The 19091-nt window shown below is 43.7% G+C and overlaps 2 protein-coding genes across 7 annotated transcripts in view; one reads left to right on the plus strand and one right to left on the minus strand.

The window, feature by feature from the left end:
- Nucleotides 1-9751, plus strand: part of ALK (ALK receptor tyrosine kinase) — a 320324-nt gene extending 310573 nt beyond the window's left edge. Inside the window, exons 26-30 of the mRNA XM_074863896.1 lie at nucleotides 679-780; nucleotides 2010-2144; nucleotides 2677-2767; nucleotides 4097-6174; nucleotides 8809-9751. Coding sequence (XP_074719997.1) covers nucleotides 679-780; nucleotides 2010-2144; nucleotides 2677-2767; nucleotides 4097-4801 — 1033 coding nt within the window. The 3' untranslated portion in view covers nucleotides 4802-6174; nucleotides 8809-9751. The remainder of the gene's footprint in view (nucleotides 1-678; nucleotides 781-2009; nucleotides 2145-2676; nucleotides 2768-4096; nucleotides 6175-8808) is intronic.
- Nucleotides 9752-12269: 2518 nt separating this feature from the next.
- Nucleotides 12270-19091, minus strand: part of CLIP4 (CAP-Gly domain containing linker protein family member 4) — a 32598-nt gene continuing 25776 nt past the window's right edge. For all 6 annotated transcript variants that reach the window (XM_074863900.1, XM_074863901.1, XM_074863898.1 and 3 more), the window contains 5 exons: nucleotides 18756-18890; nucleotides 16451-16574; nucleotides 15594-15658; nucleotides 14847-14919; nucleotides 12270-14196 (listed from right to left, as the gene is read on the minus strand). In XM_074863900.1, the coding sequence (XP_074720001.1) occupies nucleotides 13875-14196; nucleotides 14847-14919; nucleotides 15594-15658; nucleotides 16451-16574; nucleotides 18756-18890 (719 nt within the window). In that variant the 3' untranslated portion in view covers nucleotides 12270-13874. The remainder of the gene's footprint in view (nucleotides 14197-14846; nucleotides 14920-15593; nucleotides 15659-16450; nucleotides 16575-18755; nucleotides 18891-19091) is intronic.

Below are 19091 nucleotides of genomic sequence, written 5' to 3' on the forward strand. Positions count from 1 at the left end.
TCTGTGTCCAGGAATATCCTTTGTATGCTCAGGCTGTGTAGTTATGAACAGTGATACCAGTTTGCACGAGCAGCCTCCTGGAGCTGTCAGCAGGATCTGGGGCTTGTACGTTTTATTTTAAATGATGAGGACACTAAAGGACTGATGTAATTCCTGTTTTAGGAGCACCGGAGGTGGTTTTTGTACTACTACCCCAGCTCTAATGGCCAAGCATCCTCCTTACCAAGCTCTTACAAAGGGTTTTGGATTTCACTTGCAGTGCTTTAGACTGGATGCATGTGGGACAGGCTTTGTTTACTTTTGTTGGGGATGATCAAGGTGACCAGATGTGAGGTGAGATGGAGATCTTGCTGTGGCTGAAAAGTGCAGGAAGATGGCTCTGCCAGCCACAGTGTATCGTGTGAGTAATTCACTAAGAGTATGCTCACAGATAAGGATAACTTGAGTTCACCAGATTGGGCCTAAAGCGAGGGAGATGAGAGCAGTTCTGCCATGGTCTGCCCATTTCCACTGTTTTTGTGTGAAGGAATGGAGCTCTTCAGCATCTTCTCTGCCATGCTGTTTCACCTAAATTAGTCTCTCCTCTGGCTCATAATTTTAATACTTGTAATTATAAAAATCCCAAATCAATGGCATTTTCTGAATTCTTAGCTGAGTCTTTTTGTCTGTTCTTTGCAGAGCCAGCTACTACCGGAAGGGTGGGTGTGCAATGTTGCCTGTCAAATGGATGCCTCCTGAGGCTTTCATGGAAGGGATATTTACATCAAAAACAGACACATGGTGAGCTTCCTTTCCCTCGCTGTCCAGTCTGTCTGTGTTGTAACCCTTTTTGTAAAGTGTGAATATTTTGTAAAAAACACATGTTCTTGTTCATTTCTCCTTTACTAAAAAGATAAGCTGGGTCTTTCAGAGTCAGTAATCTTGGAGGAGACAAGGGAACAGAAAGATCAGACCTGTGCAAAGGGAGGTGCTGCCGGGGAGGTGAGCAGGCAGGGAAGGGAGGTTGAGGCAGATGCAGGCGCTGCTTTGCTGCTATGGGGAGGAAGGTGTTAGTTCCACACTGAGGAAAGCAGCATGGGAGACTGCAGGTGGGATCCATCCTGCCAGTGAGGGAGAAGGGCATCACGTAGTGTGGCTTTCATCTTTCTCCTGGCCTGCAGCAGCACTGTGAGCTCTTGAGTTGCTGGTGGCCAGAGGAGAGGCAGGGAAACCAGGTGAGCAGGAGGGAAGAGCTCAGGGCATGTGTGGAGAGGAAGGGGCTGGTGGTCAGGACACAGATCCTGAGCGAGCCCCAGCAGGGGGGTGGAGGTACACTCTGTCATACAGCTGAGCTGCTGCCAGTCTCAGCACCAAGTGGAAGAGCTTCCCATTGCTGCGCATAGCTCTTTCCATTTTTAATCAGTAAGATTGTGATTTCCAAGCAGCTGACCAGATGAATGCTTTGGACGGGGTCCTGTCCCAGCCGTTGTCCCCAGGGCTTTGCAGGCCACAGCACACAGGCCCAGAGCTGTGGTGTTAGCTAGGCAATGTTTGTATTGTACTCTGAGCTACAGATGGGGGCTGTGAGGCTCAGAGCATCAGTGGGGAATTGCTGGCGTGTTATTTCACACAGGGTAGCTTATTCAAGAGGAAAAGTTTGTCATAAGTGATCAGGCCACTGCTCCACTCAGCCCTGTCTCCAGCAGTGACTGATCTCAGCATAAACCGACTTTCACATTTGTTATGTCTAGTTGAACAGTGCTGAGTACAAGGGCAAAACAACCGTATTTACCTACCTATATCATAGGCTCCAGTCACTTAACAGTCAGCTACTAGCATTCATTAGATTCCAAGTCCCCATTCAACTATGCAGCTTATTTATGTCTGAATCCTGCAGCGGTGACTTCCACAAGCTGCTGGAGCACAGACTGCAAAGAGCAATGCTGACAGTGCTGCACCCAAGGGCATTGCCCCTCGGTGATGGCCATTCCTGTACCCTTCACTTTGTTTTCCTTCGCTTCTGTATTCAGGTCCTTTGGTGTATTGCTGTGGGAGATATTCTCTTTGGGATACATGCCCTACCCTAGCAAAAGTAACCAGGAGGTTCTGGAGTTTGTCACCAATGGAGGAAGGATGGATCCACCTAAAAACTGCCCTGGCCCTGTGTATGAGATTTTTAACTTTGATACATTCATGCAAATAAGTTTCTGTTTCAAATGCTGTTCTCTTGTCAAAAATTAATGACTTCTAAGATTGATGTTATTGTAGCTGAGCTGCCTTATTGGACTTGAGTGCCAGTGACTTCTCCACTATTGAATTTTTCTGTCTGTTTTGGAGAATAATTCAAGGCCCCTTTGAGAAGTACTGGCCACCGCTTGTTTGGTCAGAGATGATGCAATATTTCTGTGGGAACATTTCTAGGGAAAACTGGGCTCCCTTCCTGCTGTTAGTGAATTGTCCAAGGGATTTTGGGTGGGTGAGTTATTTCTCTGATGTGCTGTGGATTTCACCCCACTGGTGGCCACATGTCAGTGGTTCCCAGTACATCAGTTGTCCGACTCCGGGGAAGGCAGAGCACTCTTATTTATTAGAAGTCAGAGTGGTGATGTGTGCTTATGGTTTCTAAGCTGCAGTGACGAGCTGTTATGTACCAACAGGACCTGCCATTTATGAGCATCTCCCGTTCTGCTCTTTCAGTTATCGCATTATGACCCAGTGTTGGCAGCACCAGCCTGAAGACCGGCCAAATTTTGCCATAATCCTGGAGAGGATTGAGTACTGCACTCAGGTACCGATGTTCATTTGTCTCAAATGAGATGGGTGGAGAGGGCTGTTCTTGAGGAGCGGTCTAGGCAAGCCAGAACACGAGATGAGGAGGCAGCACTGCATTACTGCAGTCAGCAGTCCAGGGAGGCTGATGTCGGCCTGGGACTGGTGGCTGGGATATTGACCTCATCAGGTGGCTGATCCTTCTTGTCTTTCACTGCTGAGAGGCACAGGCTTACACAGCTTTACAAATAGCAGACCTGTAGCTCTGCTGCTGCTTATAAAGGCACAGATTCCAACAAGCGGAAGAGCTAAGACAGGGCAGCACTCCTACGCACTTCACGTGCTTCAGGTCAGCCCCTCCGTGCCAGGGTTAACCCTTAAGACATGGGCAGCGCTGAGCAGAAGTGGTCCTGGCCCAGAGCACCCTTTGCGGGTGCCTTCTGCAGCTGTCGGCAATTTTCTGAATCTGACCGCGCTGGAGAAGGCAGGCGGAGACGGCCATGCTAAAGGCGTGGGGATCCCAAGGCTAGGCAACGGGGCAAGGCTGTGGCTGGCTTTCCAGGCTGAAATCAGATTTTTTTTTTTTACCACCATTTTCAGTTTATGAGGAGTGGAGTAGTTTGGAAAATGTTTTGCTGCCTGCATCAGTGCAGGCTTCTTGTGTGGCCTCACACAGTTATTTGCCTCAGTCAGTTTGCTTTCCCTCACTGGTTGGGAGGCTTGGTCTGTTTTTCGTAGTGTGTTTGGACCCTGGGACTGGGAGGCATTGTTTTGTGCTATCTACAGCTTGCTGTGGCATCTAGCAATACTTAAAGGTTGCCCAGATCACCACATTTTCTCTCAGTTTAATTTTCACAACTGCTTAAATAGCTCAGAACTGCAGTCCCTACAGATTTGGGCTTCAAGGGGTCTGCCAGTATTGCCTTCTGTCTGCATTCCCATTCCTCCCTCGTCGAGTAGAGGCAATACTTTCATGGCTGAAACTTTCTCAATATTATCCGAGAATGTTATGAACTTCGAGATGATATAGATTTCAAAACAACATTCCCACAGGAAATTTGACTGGACATAAAAAATGTTTTTCATTGGTTTTGTGCCTCTGCTGTTTTGTGGTGAGTTTTAGGGTCGCTTTTTTGTGAAGAGTTCGATTTTAAGGGTATCCCATTGCATCTCACAGCTAACTGCATTTTGTCAGCATCCTCTGCACATGGAATGTGGGCTCTGGGTAGTGGGGACGATGCTCTGGGATTATGGCATGACAGCCATCAGATGTGTCGAGTTTTTAATCAAGTCTGAGTCTGCATGATGGTAGCAGACTTTGAGAAATTCTTATTGTTCTCTCCGGCAGGATCCAGATGTCATCAACACTGCTTTGCCAGTAGAATATGGCCCATCAGCTGAAGAGGAGGAGAAGGTAGCGATGCGCCCCGACGATCCAGAAGGAATTCCTCCTCTCTTGGTCTCCACGCACCAAGACAGAAAGGATGACAAACAAACTCTGCCATCTCCACCACCCCTGCCGTCAGCCACCACTGCTGGAAAGCCTCTAGGGAAAGTGGGAGCCTTGGAACCGCCAGTGCTGGGGAAGGTGCAGTCAGCCTCAGCGGGGGGACACATCAACATGGCCTATGCCCAGTCCAATCCCCCTTCTGAGCTGCACAAAAGCCGGGGCTCCAGAAACAAGCCCACCAACCTCTGGAATCCAACCTACGGTTCCTGGTTTGCAGAGAAGCAGGCCAGCAAAAGCAGTTCTCTGCTGGAGAAGGAGGTGCCCGAGAGGGAGAATGTGGGACAGGAAGGAAACTGTACTGTGGGGCCCAACATTGTGACTGGCAGGCTGCCAGGCTCCTCCCTGCTATTAGAGCCATCTTCCCTAACAGCAAGCGTTAAAGAAGTGCCTCTCTTTAGGCTCCGCCACTTCCCCTGTGGGAATGTCAACTACGGATACCAACAGCAGGGCTTACCCTTGGAAGCCTCCACGCCACCTTGCGCGAGCAGTTACGAGGACCCCGTCCTTAGAAGCAAGAGCCACATAACCCAGCAGGGGCCGTGAGAGCCCTCGACCCTCTTGACTTTTCCCCCCGTGGCCCCTGAGCCTTGAAGAGATGTCCTGTTACCCAATACACCACGAGCAAGGGATCTGACAGCATTACCTTCCATTTTGTGCCAACTTGCTCCAAAAGTGCCACCCTCGAAGCTGTAACTTCAACTAACCCGAGCGGCTTCAAATCATCGGAGCCCCCGAAACAGTAAAAGAAACAAGGGGGAGGGAGGATACAGGAAACAGATGTTAACTGCAAGGCCCAGCTGCTGTTGCATCAACTCATACGCATGGTTGTTGTCATGCCCTTCCTGTGAGCTTTTCTCAGTTGTGCGTTCTCTGCTTAAGTGTCAAGCCGCAGCTCACTGCCTTGAGTGTTTCATGTCTGGGGTTTTCCGTGCCAAACTTGTGGTTGCTGTGGAACACCTGGAGATCTCCTGCAGCTGGCAGAGGTTGTAGTGGGTTTGGGGAGAGCATCCTCTAGCCAAACCAAAAAAAGGATACAACAGCACAGAATGGGGACGTGATGGCATCATTCCCAAGTTGTGTTCCAGCTACAGTCCCGTCTTTGAAAGTCCTTGAATGCACAGCGGTTGTGGGGGTGTTGGCAGGGCAATAGAAAGACACTGGTCATACTGCATCGATTGAAAGCGGGAGGAGCGGAAGCACAGAGGATGGGTGTAGATGCTATGAGGCGTTCTGGGGTGGGGGGCGCTGTTTGGCTGGGGTTTTGTTTTGGTTTCTTTTTCCCGTGCTTAAGCACTAAAACTGAGTAAAGCCCTTTAAAATTCCTTCTGTCCTACAAAAGTAGGATTGTCCTTCATCAGGAACTTGTGTGTGTGGAGTGGAACCAAGGTGAAGTTTTAAAGGACCATGGTCGTGAGAGAACCTTTCCCCGTGCCCTGAAAATGGACAGCCACCCGCACACCTCAGAGGTTTACAGTAGCCTTTGACATGCCCTGTACAAACAACAACATAAAGGCGGAAGACAACATCGTGCCACAATCCGGATGCCAGATACTGTCTCTGTTTGAAGGGTTTAGAACCCTTGTTCCTTTAACAAAATATGTGTACGATAGTGGTTTAAAGACAAACACCGCATTGACTCATTTTGTACACCTTGTGCATGAAAAATATTCCAGTTAAGTGTATTGTCAAAACATAGATGTAGGAAATAACTCATGTGTAAAGATGTGCATTAGTAACTTCAACTTAGGGTTGCAAGGAGCTGTTTTAGCATGAACACTAGCTAAGAAAGGGGTGTCTATTTCCATGGAAATGGGCATACTGGAGCATCAGCAAAGGAATGTGGAGGTGTCCTTCAGTCCGAGACTCTTCATTTCAGTGACGTGACCCTGAATGTGACCCTGGATCCAAACATTGAGGTAAGCTTCCCGTCTTCATAAGGGAACAAACCAGAATCCGCATGTACATACTCCTGACCTTTGAGATGTGCAGATCGAAATGGAGGGTTTGGTTTGGGCCACCACCCTTGGAAAAAAAAAAAAAAAAGACGAGGGGGGAGGTAGTGTGCTCCCCTAACTTGCCTTTCCAACATCTCTGATACACAGGACTAAACCTCTTTTTTAGACGAATGCCACAGTTGTGTGTGGTGGTTGGTTAACGGGGCTGTGCTCTTGTGTTGGGAAGCTTGAGTCAGGGGCTGCTCCGAATTTTGTGTTCGTCTGCTGGGATCCATCGCGCCGCTGCTGCGCGGGGCCAGCGAGGGTCACGCTTCGGTGTTCTGCTGCTGCACACAGGCTTCTTCAGCCTGAACTCGGAGAATATTTGTGATCTCCAGGCTTATTAGGCTCGAAGCTCTTGTCCTGAAATAGCCACTGGGGAGGGGTTCTGCCCAGCTTAGTTAGGGTTGTGTTATGTCACACTGGTCTCTAGATCAGTAACCTCAATGGGGTAGTTTTCCAGAGTCTCAGGAAAGCTGATTAATTCAGGAGGTAAGCACTATCAGAACAATTTCTTACACTAGTATCTTATTCACGTATAATAGCGATTTTTCATTTAAATATTCCAGCTTTCTCATTTTCAGAAGGGCTGAGGCTCCTCACTGTTTTGTTTAGGTCTTCTTTGCATAGGAGCACACTCTGAATTTTTGCTGCCTTGCCTCTCGGGTGTTACTGAGGACAGAATCTGACCTGTATACTGATGAGTGCTCTTAAAGAATACGCAAGAACAAAAAGTTGCAAAGTTCATGATCTTTGACTAGCTGAAATTATTAATTCTTGGATCTGGGGCAGCAGCTCTGATGCTGCATAAATGCAGATAAGCTGCCAGGTTATGGTGTTAAAGGTAGCGTTTCTAAAGAAGCTTTAAAAGCACCAGCAGCAAGAGATAATTATAAGTTTGTGGGGGTGAAGGGGGAAAGGCAGGCTTTCCCCAGCCATGGTGCTAGCGTGATGACTGCCCTGCAGCTTGTGCTGTGCAGTTGTTTTATCGTAGAATTTCAACTGAAATACAGAATGGGAGTTGTAAAAAATGAAGGAGCTAAACACATTACTGTGTCTTAACTATGGGGTACGTGAGGAGATAATTCTGGTCAGGGGAAATGGTGAATTACTACTGAAACTCTCCAGTCTGCTGGGTACGGTGCATTGAGATAAATACTGTTCAGCACCAGCAGCTGGTTTCAAAGTAAGCTTCCTTCCCGTGTCTCCAGTGTAAAATGCTTTGTTGTGGGGTTTTTTTGTGTTGGGTTTTGCTGGTTGTTTTTTTTAAATCTGCTCTCTTAACTCTTGGGATTCAGAGGAATTCAGAAATCTAGTTTGGGCTTGTTTTTAATGTAGAAAACCATAACATCTCTGAGCTCTTCTACAGCGTTTATTTTGGTAGCCCTGTGTGCTCTCCAAGCACAGACCCCAGTTTGCAAAAACATTTTGTAAATAGCGATGCTAGTCAAATATCGCCACTCAGAAGCGAGGGTTGGTGCATTTGCCTGTCCTCTTTCTTAGAAAACAAATACTACCATCAGTAACAAATTATTTCCATTAATTAATTGCCTGGACCAAGCGGTGCTCTGCTACTTGTGCGCAGGCTGCATCGAAATCGGTTTCCTGGTCATTCTGCAGTTGCATCTCTTGACTTCAAGCATCTGCCCTGTTGCCGAAGCATTGCCAGGATTTCAGTGGCAAGGCAAGGTTTTATGTGTATCACTGGGATGGTGCAAAGAAAGCTTTGCTCAATACCTGTTTGTCACTAGAATAACAATGCTCGGGCACTACAACTTGCTACACCAGCTCAGTTTAGCTGCAGGGCTCACAAATGACATCCCATTTAACCCGTAAGCATGTGGGGGCAGCAGCTGCCACACAGGTTTGCCCTGGGTGGAAAAATTACCAGCAGCAGCTTGTTCAGTGAGGTAGGAAAGAAGCTTCTGGGAAGGGCTGTCCCAGGGACAGGCCAAGAAGGGCAGAGGGAAACCACAGGAACTCAGCTCTGTGTGCTGGGGTGAAGGTAACAGACTGCAAGGGTGGGGTGGCTTAACGTCTGCACAAAAAGGTACTTCATAGGATTTACTCTAGCATTTCTCTTACAACATCTGGAAGTGTTCAGTGTTCATGTTTCTTCTGTTCTAATTTCTAGCCATTTCATTCTAGCACATGTCCTAAAGCTGTAGACTATTAGCAAGAGCATTTTGTCCAGTCCTGAAGTAGGAATTTTTAATTTCTACATCCAGAAAGGTTCACCTTTCTCAGTTCAGTTCTCAGAGCTGCAGGGGACAGCAGGGGCTTAAGTCACCATGAGCTCAGCAGACCAAAGCACCCTGGCCTGTGTAAATCCCAAATTCCCTTATTAAACCCCTCCACGCTAGGCTTTGTGTTGTAGGAGAGAAAAATTCAAGTTATTTGAACTCTCTTAGCTATGTTTGTCGATGACTTGGGGTTTTTTTAATATCATTTATTGAGACAATGTACATTTTTTTAAGGAACTTGTTTCTAAGACTGTTAATCTATTTTGTTGACAATATTTACATTCTGGTCTTATGTGTCTTCCTCACCCTACAGTGGAAAAGCGGGAAGCAGTGTGATCTACAGGACGTAAAGCACGACTGGGAAAATCCTGTGCTACCACTCTCATACTCTGAAAATGGCTTATTTCCATGTGGATGCTCCCTGTTTCCTATAGGTGTTAGGTAGGTTTCTGACGCTGTAAGCTGCTGAAGGTAACCGAGGTTGGGATGCCTGTTTATCTGCCTTTCTAGTTGTCCCTTCATCTTCCTTTTCACCACTGAACCTTGTTTCTCCATCGTGTGCCTGGAAGCGAAGCGAGACAAGAAGTGCGGGTGGTTCTGCTTCCTGGAGGAGCAGGGGAAGGAGCGGGGGCAGGAGAGGGGCTTTGCAGCGGCGAGGGGAGGTACAGGCACCACGGGCTGACAGAGCAGGGGCTGTGTTAACGTGGCCGAGTCGGGCTTTCGCCGTGGTGTGGTATCGCGGGGCCGCTGGCTGCCCCCCGTGCGTTCACAACGGGACGCGGGCGCTGCGCGAGAGCAGCGGCAGCAGCGCTGGGCGCAGTCGTTCACACGCTGCGTGATGCCAGAGGTCGGAAACAGGCTATGAAGGATTGAACTTTGCGTGTCTGCTCCTGTTACTGAGCTGATCTTCTGGGTGAGAAGAACCTTGACATAGGAATAGCATAAAACAGCCTTTCACAGCAGCAAAGACACCACTGTTTGTCTGTCCCAAAGTTAAACCCATCACAGGAAAATGTCTGCATTGTCTGCATCTGGCTTCTTTTAGTAACAAGCTTCATTATAAGAGTGTCTGTCTCATGTACAGCAGTTTATGCAACATTGTTTATAAAGGAAGGGCCTGTGCACTTCAGGGATATTATGAAGAAAAATACTAATATATGGTCATTGAGTATTTTGTATTGAATAGTGTATTTGTATTGTAAACAAGTGTAGTGAACCACAAGGCATGAAGACAAATAAAATGACTGTAGCTGGCTTTCTCTGTGTTGGGCTGTGTAATGACTGGATCAACGTCAGAGGGAGGTCTCTGGACATCAATTCTTACTGGGTGAAGTTACAGAAGTGTGCAGGTACACCGACACACAAAGGAGCAGGGGTGGTGGTAAACTGAGAGAGCTGCTGTTCTGGCTGTCAGCAGCATGTTTAAGAGCTGTTGGCACTGCGAGTGTCATACCTCCCAGCTTCTTACAGAGAAAGGCACCATTCCTTCCATTACAAACCACCAAGGCTGGCTTTTACCTACAGGGAACTGGCCGGTATAAAAAGAGAACAAAGTATACAGTGGAAGAGAGCAGTTGGGTGTTTTTATTCCTAAATGTTTCTATCCTAAGACAGCATTTGTCTTTGAATCTGGACATGGACTTTGAGTAGGTCTTATTATAAGCTGTATTTTAATACCGTGGAGTGCCAGTATTGAGCTCTGTGACAAACAGAGGAAGAGGCAGCTCCTGCCCTGACGTGCTCACTTTTTTCCCCTCCCCGTACCACTCCTATGCCATAGGTATCTGCTTTCTCAAGAAGTGGTCCTTGAAATTAGGACTGACTTACCTATAAACCTTATTCTCTTTCACTTGCTTATCCACGTCCTCATTCTCCCGCAGGATAGTGCTGTGGTTTAGTTAACAAAACTTTTTTCCTGAGCAGGTATCTGGCAGGCACCTCTCCTCTTCCCCCATTTCCCTCCCCGTTCTGTTCCTCCCTCTGTTAACTGCTCCTCTAGGCGTAGAGCTAGTCACCAACAGCCACCACACACTGGTTTGAATCTGGCACTGGCTGGCAATCTTTGCTCTAATTTCCATTTTTCCAGAGCTGTCTGCCTGCAGTGAGGTAGGAAAAAGGATGCAGTTTCAGTTTCCACCTGGTGTTTGACAAGGCTTCTGCAAAACGTAACCTCTGTAAAAGCCATGATGTAAAGGCTGGACTTGCCACCTATGCAACACTCTCACAGGTAACACAACTAACTTGTCAGAGAAACTAGGTTATGTCGTGCAAATCTGCAGTGCCAGTTTTGGATCCTTGTGCCTCAGATCTTGCTGGATAGCAACTCTTTAAAAGCATGGGCTCCCTGCCCAGAAAACCATTACTGTTGACATCTGCAGAACAATCACTGAATCCAACTGGCCTGAACTCGCTAGAAATGAAATCCCCATCCTGGGACACCTCAAGAAAGTTCTCCTCCTCCTGTCACACCTGTGACCCCTCTTTTCCAGCCAGTGTCCAACAAAGCTTGAAAGATTTCATTACCAAGAGCACTGAAGAAGTACATTTTCTGAAACTGAACCCCAGAGACATGCAACAAGGACAAGTCTGAAAGTCTGCACAGAATTGCTGGGTAGCATCTCTTTATTTATTTATAAAACAGATATTTTATTTATACGGTTTATAGGGACTTTGGGGATCATTTGTCTTTTTTCTAATGAGTCTGGGGCTGTGATCATACACACCTCAGCAAAACACCTAATTTCAAACTTCACTGACAGTTATTTTCAGATTTTTTTTTTAATGACATGAAGTGTCCTCCTGCAAGATTTGGGAGAAAAGGATTATGGCAACTTACCTTGGATTTAGGGAAGCACAAATCCCTTCACAGCACCAACTTGAAGACAGCCATCAGTAATCCCTTGTGGAATGGAGGGACTGATTTATTTCTATTTCAGGCTGCATAAATTTACGGTGCTTTGTGCTTCCTCACAGAACATTCTCAGCGCTACCAAAACAGCTCCATACTGACAACAGTCCTGACTTGCTCCTCTAACCTGCAGTGCTCGAGCTGATGACAGCCAGAGCCTTCAGGAGAAGCGTGCAGCTGGCTGAAGCTGAAACTGAAGGGCAAGCACACTACAGCACTGCTCCGACAGTACCTACGCCCTCTTCTCTACCCATCAGACAGGATTCAATGAAGTCCTGCAGGCTTTGCTAGCCCAGGCCACTGAGACCCCCCTTCCAGCTGAACTGGGTGTAGCTACAGAGCTGTGGAAGGAGCAGCCTGACCCCCTTGGTGAAAAAAAAAAAAGAATTACCAGTGCATCAGAAAACTCTTGGAAAGAGGTCATTCTCATATATTCCTTCATCTCTGCAAGATAGGCGACACAGAAATGGTGTGACTATAACAAACTGCCTGAGCTTGCTGCCTTCCCACACACTTACTCCCCTGCGTACCTCCTGAGGAACTCCAGCTCCCCGTCAGATGAAGCAGTTACATCCATTCCATCGTGCCAGGCAGGGAAAAACAGCATTTCTGATAATGAGTGTTTCATCACAGAAACTAAACTGCCCACCCAGGAGCACAAGGCTGGGACAAACCAGTGAAATGTGCTGTACAAACGCTTTGCTTGACAACGGGCAGTTCATAGCTAGAAGATATAAACACTGCTGGTTTATATTCTACAGTTGCTGTTCCATGCTGCGTCCTGGTTGCCTAATGTGTATGTGAGAACAGACGTGAGAGGATGTATGTTCTGTAACAACCTAATGAAAATTCTTTTTGCCATACTATTCACCAGGGTTTCATTTTACTAATACCAGCAAGAAACAGATATTGGACAAAGTAAAGTTCAGTACATCACTAAGTATCTGCATCTTCAAATATAAAGCATCAATTTTTTTTTACATTCAAAATTTACAGCTTTTATATTCAATTAAAAATTCCCATAAGTAAGTTAGAATACAATATGCATTATTTTAAATATAGCTCAGGAAAAATAGCTACAGCAATATTTAAAAGAAGGTAACAGCAGCAGAATTCGGTCTAAAAATAGGATATTATGATGTAATTTAAAGTGTCACTTCTTCAAGTAGGTAAGAGAGCAAGCAGATCATTTAAGAATAAAATGATTGTTCTGGAACACAAAACCATCCTGATGAGATAACGTTTACATATGCTAAGCAATTAAAATACATTGTATGTTTAAAACATGGACAAAATATTAGCAGTTTTAAAAGGCTGATATGCAGGTAATGTCACATCAAGGTGTGTTACAATGCTGTACCTAAAACTATCCTTAGTTTTATCATAACTCCCACAAAAAATTTATACTAGAAACTGTTCCAAAGGAAACTAAAAGAAACATGTATCACAAATTAATCAAATAACGTTAACAGCTTGCTTGAAAAACCTGCATATAATCCATACCACTGGCAGGAATTACCATGCTGTATTTATACAGACTTAATATTTATGATGATGCTATTATGTATAGTTCTGCTCTGGGTTTATCTGCATTTAAAAACTGTGATACTCACAGCCTGCAGCACACCAAACAAAAAGAGTTTAAAAGTGAGGGAAAGCTCTCCAGGAGAGCGCAAAGTGCATTATTTTAAAGAGTGCTTCTTATATGTAGCTCTTTCTACAAATGCATACAACAAAAAGTGCTTTTTATTATACAGGCTGACATGCAGCATATTTGTGCTTTTTAAAGGCTTTTTATTTAATTGCTGCTGTTCACAAGGATAGCTGCAAATACTTGTATTTATCAGCCCTTTTGCGTTCTAGAAGGGAGAATAGGAGAGGGAAAGACGAGGAGGGATCTGAACAATAAAATGTAAAAATACTTCGCAACTGCTTGAAAAAGGGGTTTGGGGTTTTTCTTTTTCTTTCTTATTGCTAGCAGCTGGTATTGGAATTGACAAAGTGCCTGGTAACCAGACTAATGTCACTCATTAACCACCTCCTCTGTCAAAAGCGGGCAATCGCAAAGCATTATCAGTACATTACTACATGGAGGAAAATCGTTTAAATACTGCATGAATCACAAAGCAACTTTAGAGAAGGTTGGAGATACTTGCATTCTCTAACTGGAACATTATTCCAATAATACAGCATCTCAAACCCAAGATGCTATTGCAATAACCTTCCCAGGCAAGGGCTGTTTCAGTAAGAGAAAGAGAATAGTGGTTTTACTTATTAATGCGATTGAACTTCTTTTATCTCTTTTTTAATATATATATTAAAATATATATTATATATACACACACACATATATATACTTATATATGTAAAACGCAAATGCAGATTTAATAATTTAAAAATAAGTTTGCATTCTAGATGGGGTTCTTATGTGCTTTAAAATACTTATTTCCTACGTATGAGCACATTTTGGCTCAGCAAATATCATCTACAAGTTTTGCCCCATTAATCCCGCGATAGGTTACTCTGCTGGGTCGAACTAAGACCCCGTGGTTCAGCTTACAGGTGAAATAGCGCTTTTCCCCCACAGAGCCATCATTCTTTCCCTTGGCACTCCTGAGTTCAAGTCCGAGCCATATCCCTGGCGCAAAGTCTGTCGGACCAATGTACCTGATTGTCCCCATTTCATTGGAGCTGGTCAGAAGCACCTGAGAGCCTTCGTGCAGCTTCACTGGTCCCTCAGTGGTAGCTGTCGTGGTGTTGCTCCAGCTGCGCCGTAACACAGAGCTCTTGGATCTAGTTAGAAACACAAGGGGAAAAAAAAAAAAAAGGTCTTGTTTCTACAAAACACCCAGGGCAAATCTGTAATTCAGGGAAGTGCATGGAAAAAACCTCAACTCCCTTTTAAAGAAAAAAATTGGTTTTGATCTTGTGTCACTAGCAAAACATGTAATAGCATTAACAGGCTAGTACATGTGGCAGTCTGAAACACTTGGAAATCAATTTCCTTTCACCTGATGCTAAGATCTACAATACCTGCCGTAGGTGATAGTGCTGGTACATTAAGCAGTACTAAGCATCTCATTTGGGGTTTGCAAGAGTTCAGCCAAAACAACTTTCAACGTGCAAGCGCCAGTCAGGATCACCAGGACAAAGTGAGCCCTTTAACAAGACCCTCGGAACTTCACCCAGCTGTGTGAAAATACAAGAATTTGGACAGGCTGCAGTGATGAACGATTGGAAAACAATTTTAATGCCAACCTGAATCCAAGGACTGTTCTCCTGGATACATGCGGGAAAACAGTCTACTACTGGTTCATTTGGAAGAAAAAAAATGAACATGTAAAGGTTCTAGATACTATACACACAAAAAGATTTTCTTTTGAACAAGAAGCAGTAAAGCTAACAGCCAGCTCACCCAAGTATTTTAAACTCAAAACACTCACCTAAGAAAGGAGTTTCTTCTGTTTATCTCCTTTTGTGAAGATGCAGAAGTGGTGCTTAGACTGCGTCTAAAACCTAAGTGCAAAGTTTAATATTAAGTTGTGTATGACTTCTTAAAAAACAAACAAACAAACAAAACCTTTATGAACTCAGATCTTTGTGGGGTTTTTTTATACTGCTTCCACTATACTTACTACACAATTTTCAAATTGGAGGGAAAGACAAGGGATGAAACTTTTCATGAAAGTAAGTGTCCATAACTTGTTCAAATTTTTGGAGAGGACAGAAATGAAATTAAACAAGGGTAATTTGAAGCAGCCTTTTCATAAAAAGCTTAGGTAAGGAAAAAGAAAAATAACTACTTCAAGTATCTCACAAAAGTTTTAGTAATTTCATATGGATGCCCCCCTACACACATCCATCCCAATTGAGGTTAAGGAGCGGGTTCAATTTATGGTTAACTCCGATTAGAATGCAACACAGTAATAAGGGAAGAGTGTCAATCATCTTAACTCTGACATAATTATTTCTGCCAGTATAGGGTTAATAACAACATAGTACTCCACAGTTCCTTCCGCAGGCTACGTTTTTAGGAAGGGACCAGCCAGACTCTTGGCTGCCATTTGGTTTCCTTGAAAATCTACTATGCTCTCGGCAAAGCGGCTGTCGCGCAGTAGGTTGTGGCTGTAGGATGGCAGGCAGCCTGCGGCAGGGTACCGAAGCCAAATCACAGCGTCTTACGCTCCTACCTGGAAAAGTGTGATTTACTTTACTCGACGAAGTCTCTGCGAGAGAATCCAGAGAACCCGTTAGTCTGAAAAGCAGTAACACAACAAAGAAGTCATTTCAACTCAACTCTGAACAAACCTACTGCTGGAGTCCTTCTTTGTCAAATGTTGATGAAGTTCTGATTCTTTCCCTTTTCCATTCACCCCCAAGAGACACTAACATTTCAGCTGCAATCAGGCTGGTATGTAAGAGGGGCCCGGAGCAAACTAGTTTCTTCGAGTTACTTGCCTATTACTCAGCAAGAGAGCATGTATAATTTTGAGGCAAGTACTTTAACAGTTTGCCTGAGCTAGGATATTCAGGGAAAGAAAAGCAAAAACATGTCTGGCAGAGTAACTATAGATACAACTGCAGGAGGAAAGAGCACAGTAATCCTCGGATGTTCTTCCTGAAACCTAACAAAGAGACTACAAACAAAGTGGTGGATGCTTCGATTCCTCTGTGCAGTCAGCTGGAATGAGAATAGTTATTTCCAGTCATGTCCAAGGGCAACTTCCTTTTATAACCAAACTTAGCTCAGCATATCAGGATTGGGTCATGAAAGGGAGGTTTAATGAACACAGACTGTATCAGAAATGGAGGCCCTGGAATGAAACGAAGTGGCTGCAAGAGAAATGGGGAGCTGCATTTCCAATTTATACTCTGCTTTCAAAAAGCTGATCTAAAACCCACCAGATTTTTAATGGAGGTTATAAACTTCCATTAGCAGAAGAAAACATTTATTTCTCCCATATCTGCTGCCAAACTTTGTTTCCCACTGGAAACATATTAAGAAAGCATTTGGCAACACAAACATGACCACAGCTTCAGTGCTTACCTCTGTACACGAGATGGCGGTGCAAATATACCGTATCTGGGAAGACAACTGAAGTACTGAACGCCTCCCACGGAACCATCATTCTTCCCATGAGGCTTGTCCAATTCAATTCCACACCAGAATCCTACATTTCGAAACAGTAAAATCATGGTATTTTGAACAAAAGACCACAGGCTTTTCTTCATCTAGACAGTTGGTACAGTTGGCATTCACCCACACCAAGGAAAACAGTTTCTAGTTAGAAACTGCCTAGATAATAATAGTAAATATATATATATTACAAAATAACTATCTATGTAACTATGCAAAATTTATATCTGAATAAATCTGAAGATAATTATCTCAGAATTTTTATATGCTTTCAAGAAAATTATTAACATCTTAATATAGAAAAGATAAAACCTCTGATCTATATAGTAAAGCCAAGCAGAACGTTACTGAATATAACAGTAGCTATTTGACAAAAAGAGAAAGAAGAGAAGAGCAGTGGTGGTTCAAGTTCCCCTCTTTAGTCCTCTGACCACATGGTTTATGCCTCATCTGAGATCATCAACAGTAAAATTAAAGTTTTGATATTAATTCATTCCTTCTCTCCATCTAGCAAGTTATAATTAATACAAATTGCAAGGCTGGTTGTACGATATTGAGAGAAGGGTGTAAGAATCGGAACTGGCCAGCAATTCATCTCGTACAGAACACTGAATAGGCATCAAGATGTTAATAAGCTTGATCATTCATAACCTGTGATAAATGTGAGCTAATTATGTAAAGGTGCTAAATTTCATACTCCATTAGCAGTCCTTATGCTTTCTATCCCCAAGAGATTCAAAATTTAATTCAAGTCACTTGGTACTAAGGCACTGGATAAAATGATAATTCTAATTATCAGCTCAAGAAACTCAGGAATGACAACTTATGAATTAGAAGGGCTCAGTATGTCAGAAGTTCTCCCCTTCCTGTTTTTAGAATTAAATAATATGATCTGCATTGCAGCAAAAGAAAGAAAGTTTGGGTAACTTCCAGAGCTTTGATACATATTAAAATTGAAATACTTAAGAATGCATCTGTTACATTTTCTATAAATTACTGGTTTTGCAAATGGTGAAGATTTGTCATCCTTCCATCCTCACTTCTTACAATACCATGTTTTTCTCAAAAAAATTTTGTTCCATAATTTGGAGTGGAGAGGAAGGAGACTTACACAGTCGACCAGCTTTCTAATTTTACACTTGTTGTAGTGTATTTGGAAAACCAGTCCTTTTCTCATTGTTTACTTTGTAAGCACCAACATGAAGGTAAGAGTGATCACATTAAAGTGCAGAATCTGTTAATCGCAGTGTCTTAAGAACTGCCTACAATGAAACTGGGGAAAGGGGCAAGAGTGAAAAAGTACGTAGCTTGTACCACAATCTCGCATTCTGACATTCTAACTTTTTTTTTAAATATTGATGCCCCCAAGTGTCAAGACAGAGTATTGCCGTATCGGTCAAATGGACCTCATGTAAACTAGGTGCTTACACCAACACTTACCAACTGAGTTTGCATTACTCTTGCAATAAGATGATTATAGATAAGGACATAAAGAACATAGAATTTGATTACAAAAAAATAGTGTTCAGAAATTAGTGTCCAGAATTTAGAACAACTCGCTTCCATTTGAAAATGCCTGGCTTCAGCTTCACTGCAGTGTGTTTTTAGCAAGGAGAAGGGAGGGAGAAGCTGCAAGGGAGAAGGATGAGAAAATGGTGGTAGTGTTTGGGGCTTTTTGAGATGCTTGTAACTTTTCATCTGTCCTGTGACCTAAAGGTTTGTTAGTTAAGATTTAAATGTTCACAATTACCCTCTTAAAGATGCCAAAGCGATGAGAATGACACAGGTATATGACACGATAAGAGTACCAGTACTGTAAGAGAGCTCTGTCAAAAAGGCTTACTACAAAAAGTAAGGAGTAAAGAAAGGCATGTGATCTTAATAAACTATGGAGACTAAACTGAGGATTTTCAGAAAGCTTTGTAACAATACCTACAATTTCAATCCTACATTTCAAAATATTTCTCCTAATTAAGCCACGTTAGTGGACAAGTAAAAGTCACATTTTAAACAATTAGGTTTTTTTACTTTAATGCAACTGCCAGGAAAACATTCGATGAAACTTCAGAGAGAAAGAACTTTGAAACACACCAGTAAATTTAGAATTTTTTTGGAGGGAGTGAGGAAAAAGGTGGAGTTCTTTTCACGTTCATGAGCTCACATGTAAGCTACTCCATATTGATTCTACAACATACACAAAGAGTACTGCAAATACCTGGTGCAAATTTTGTCGTCCCACAAAATCTAACGGTGCCTGTTCTCTGTCCTACCACCAGTACTCTGTCTCCAACCTGAATTTCTCCTTCATCAAAAGGATTTTTCCTCGTAGTCGGAGAAGAACTGTACAATCCTGGTCAACAGAGGAACAAGATCTGAAATTAGTGAGATTTTATCTTTAAAATTTAATTATATCTTTAAAATTTAAGAAAGTCTTCAATAGTGAGCCGATTGGTAAAGAAAGTACCTATCTTTAACATAGCGTACCTTTAATACATGGCAACACATTGCAAAGTTTGCCTAGACAAAGAATTGGTTTTCTTCAGCATGAAAA

This window comes from Strix uralensis, chromosome 3 (genome assembly GCF_047716275.1).
Source record: "Strix uralensis isolate ZFMK-TIS-50842 chromosome 3, bStrUra1, whole genome shotgun sequence".
In the NCBI taxonomy this organism is placed as follows: Eukaryota; Metazoa; Chordata; class Aves; order Strigiformes; family Strigidae; genus Strix; species Strix uralensis.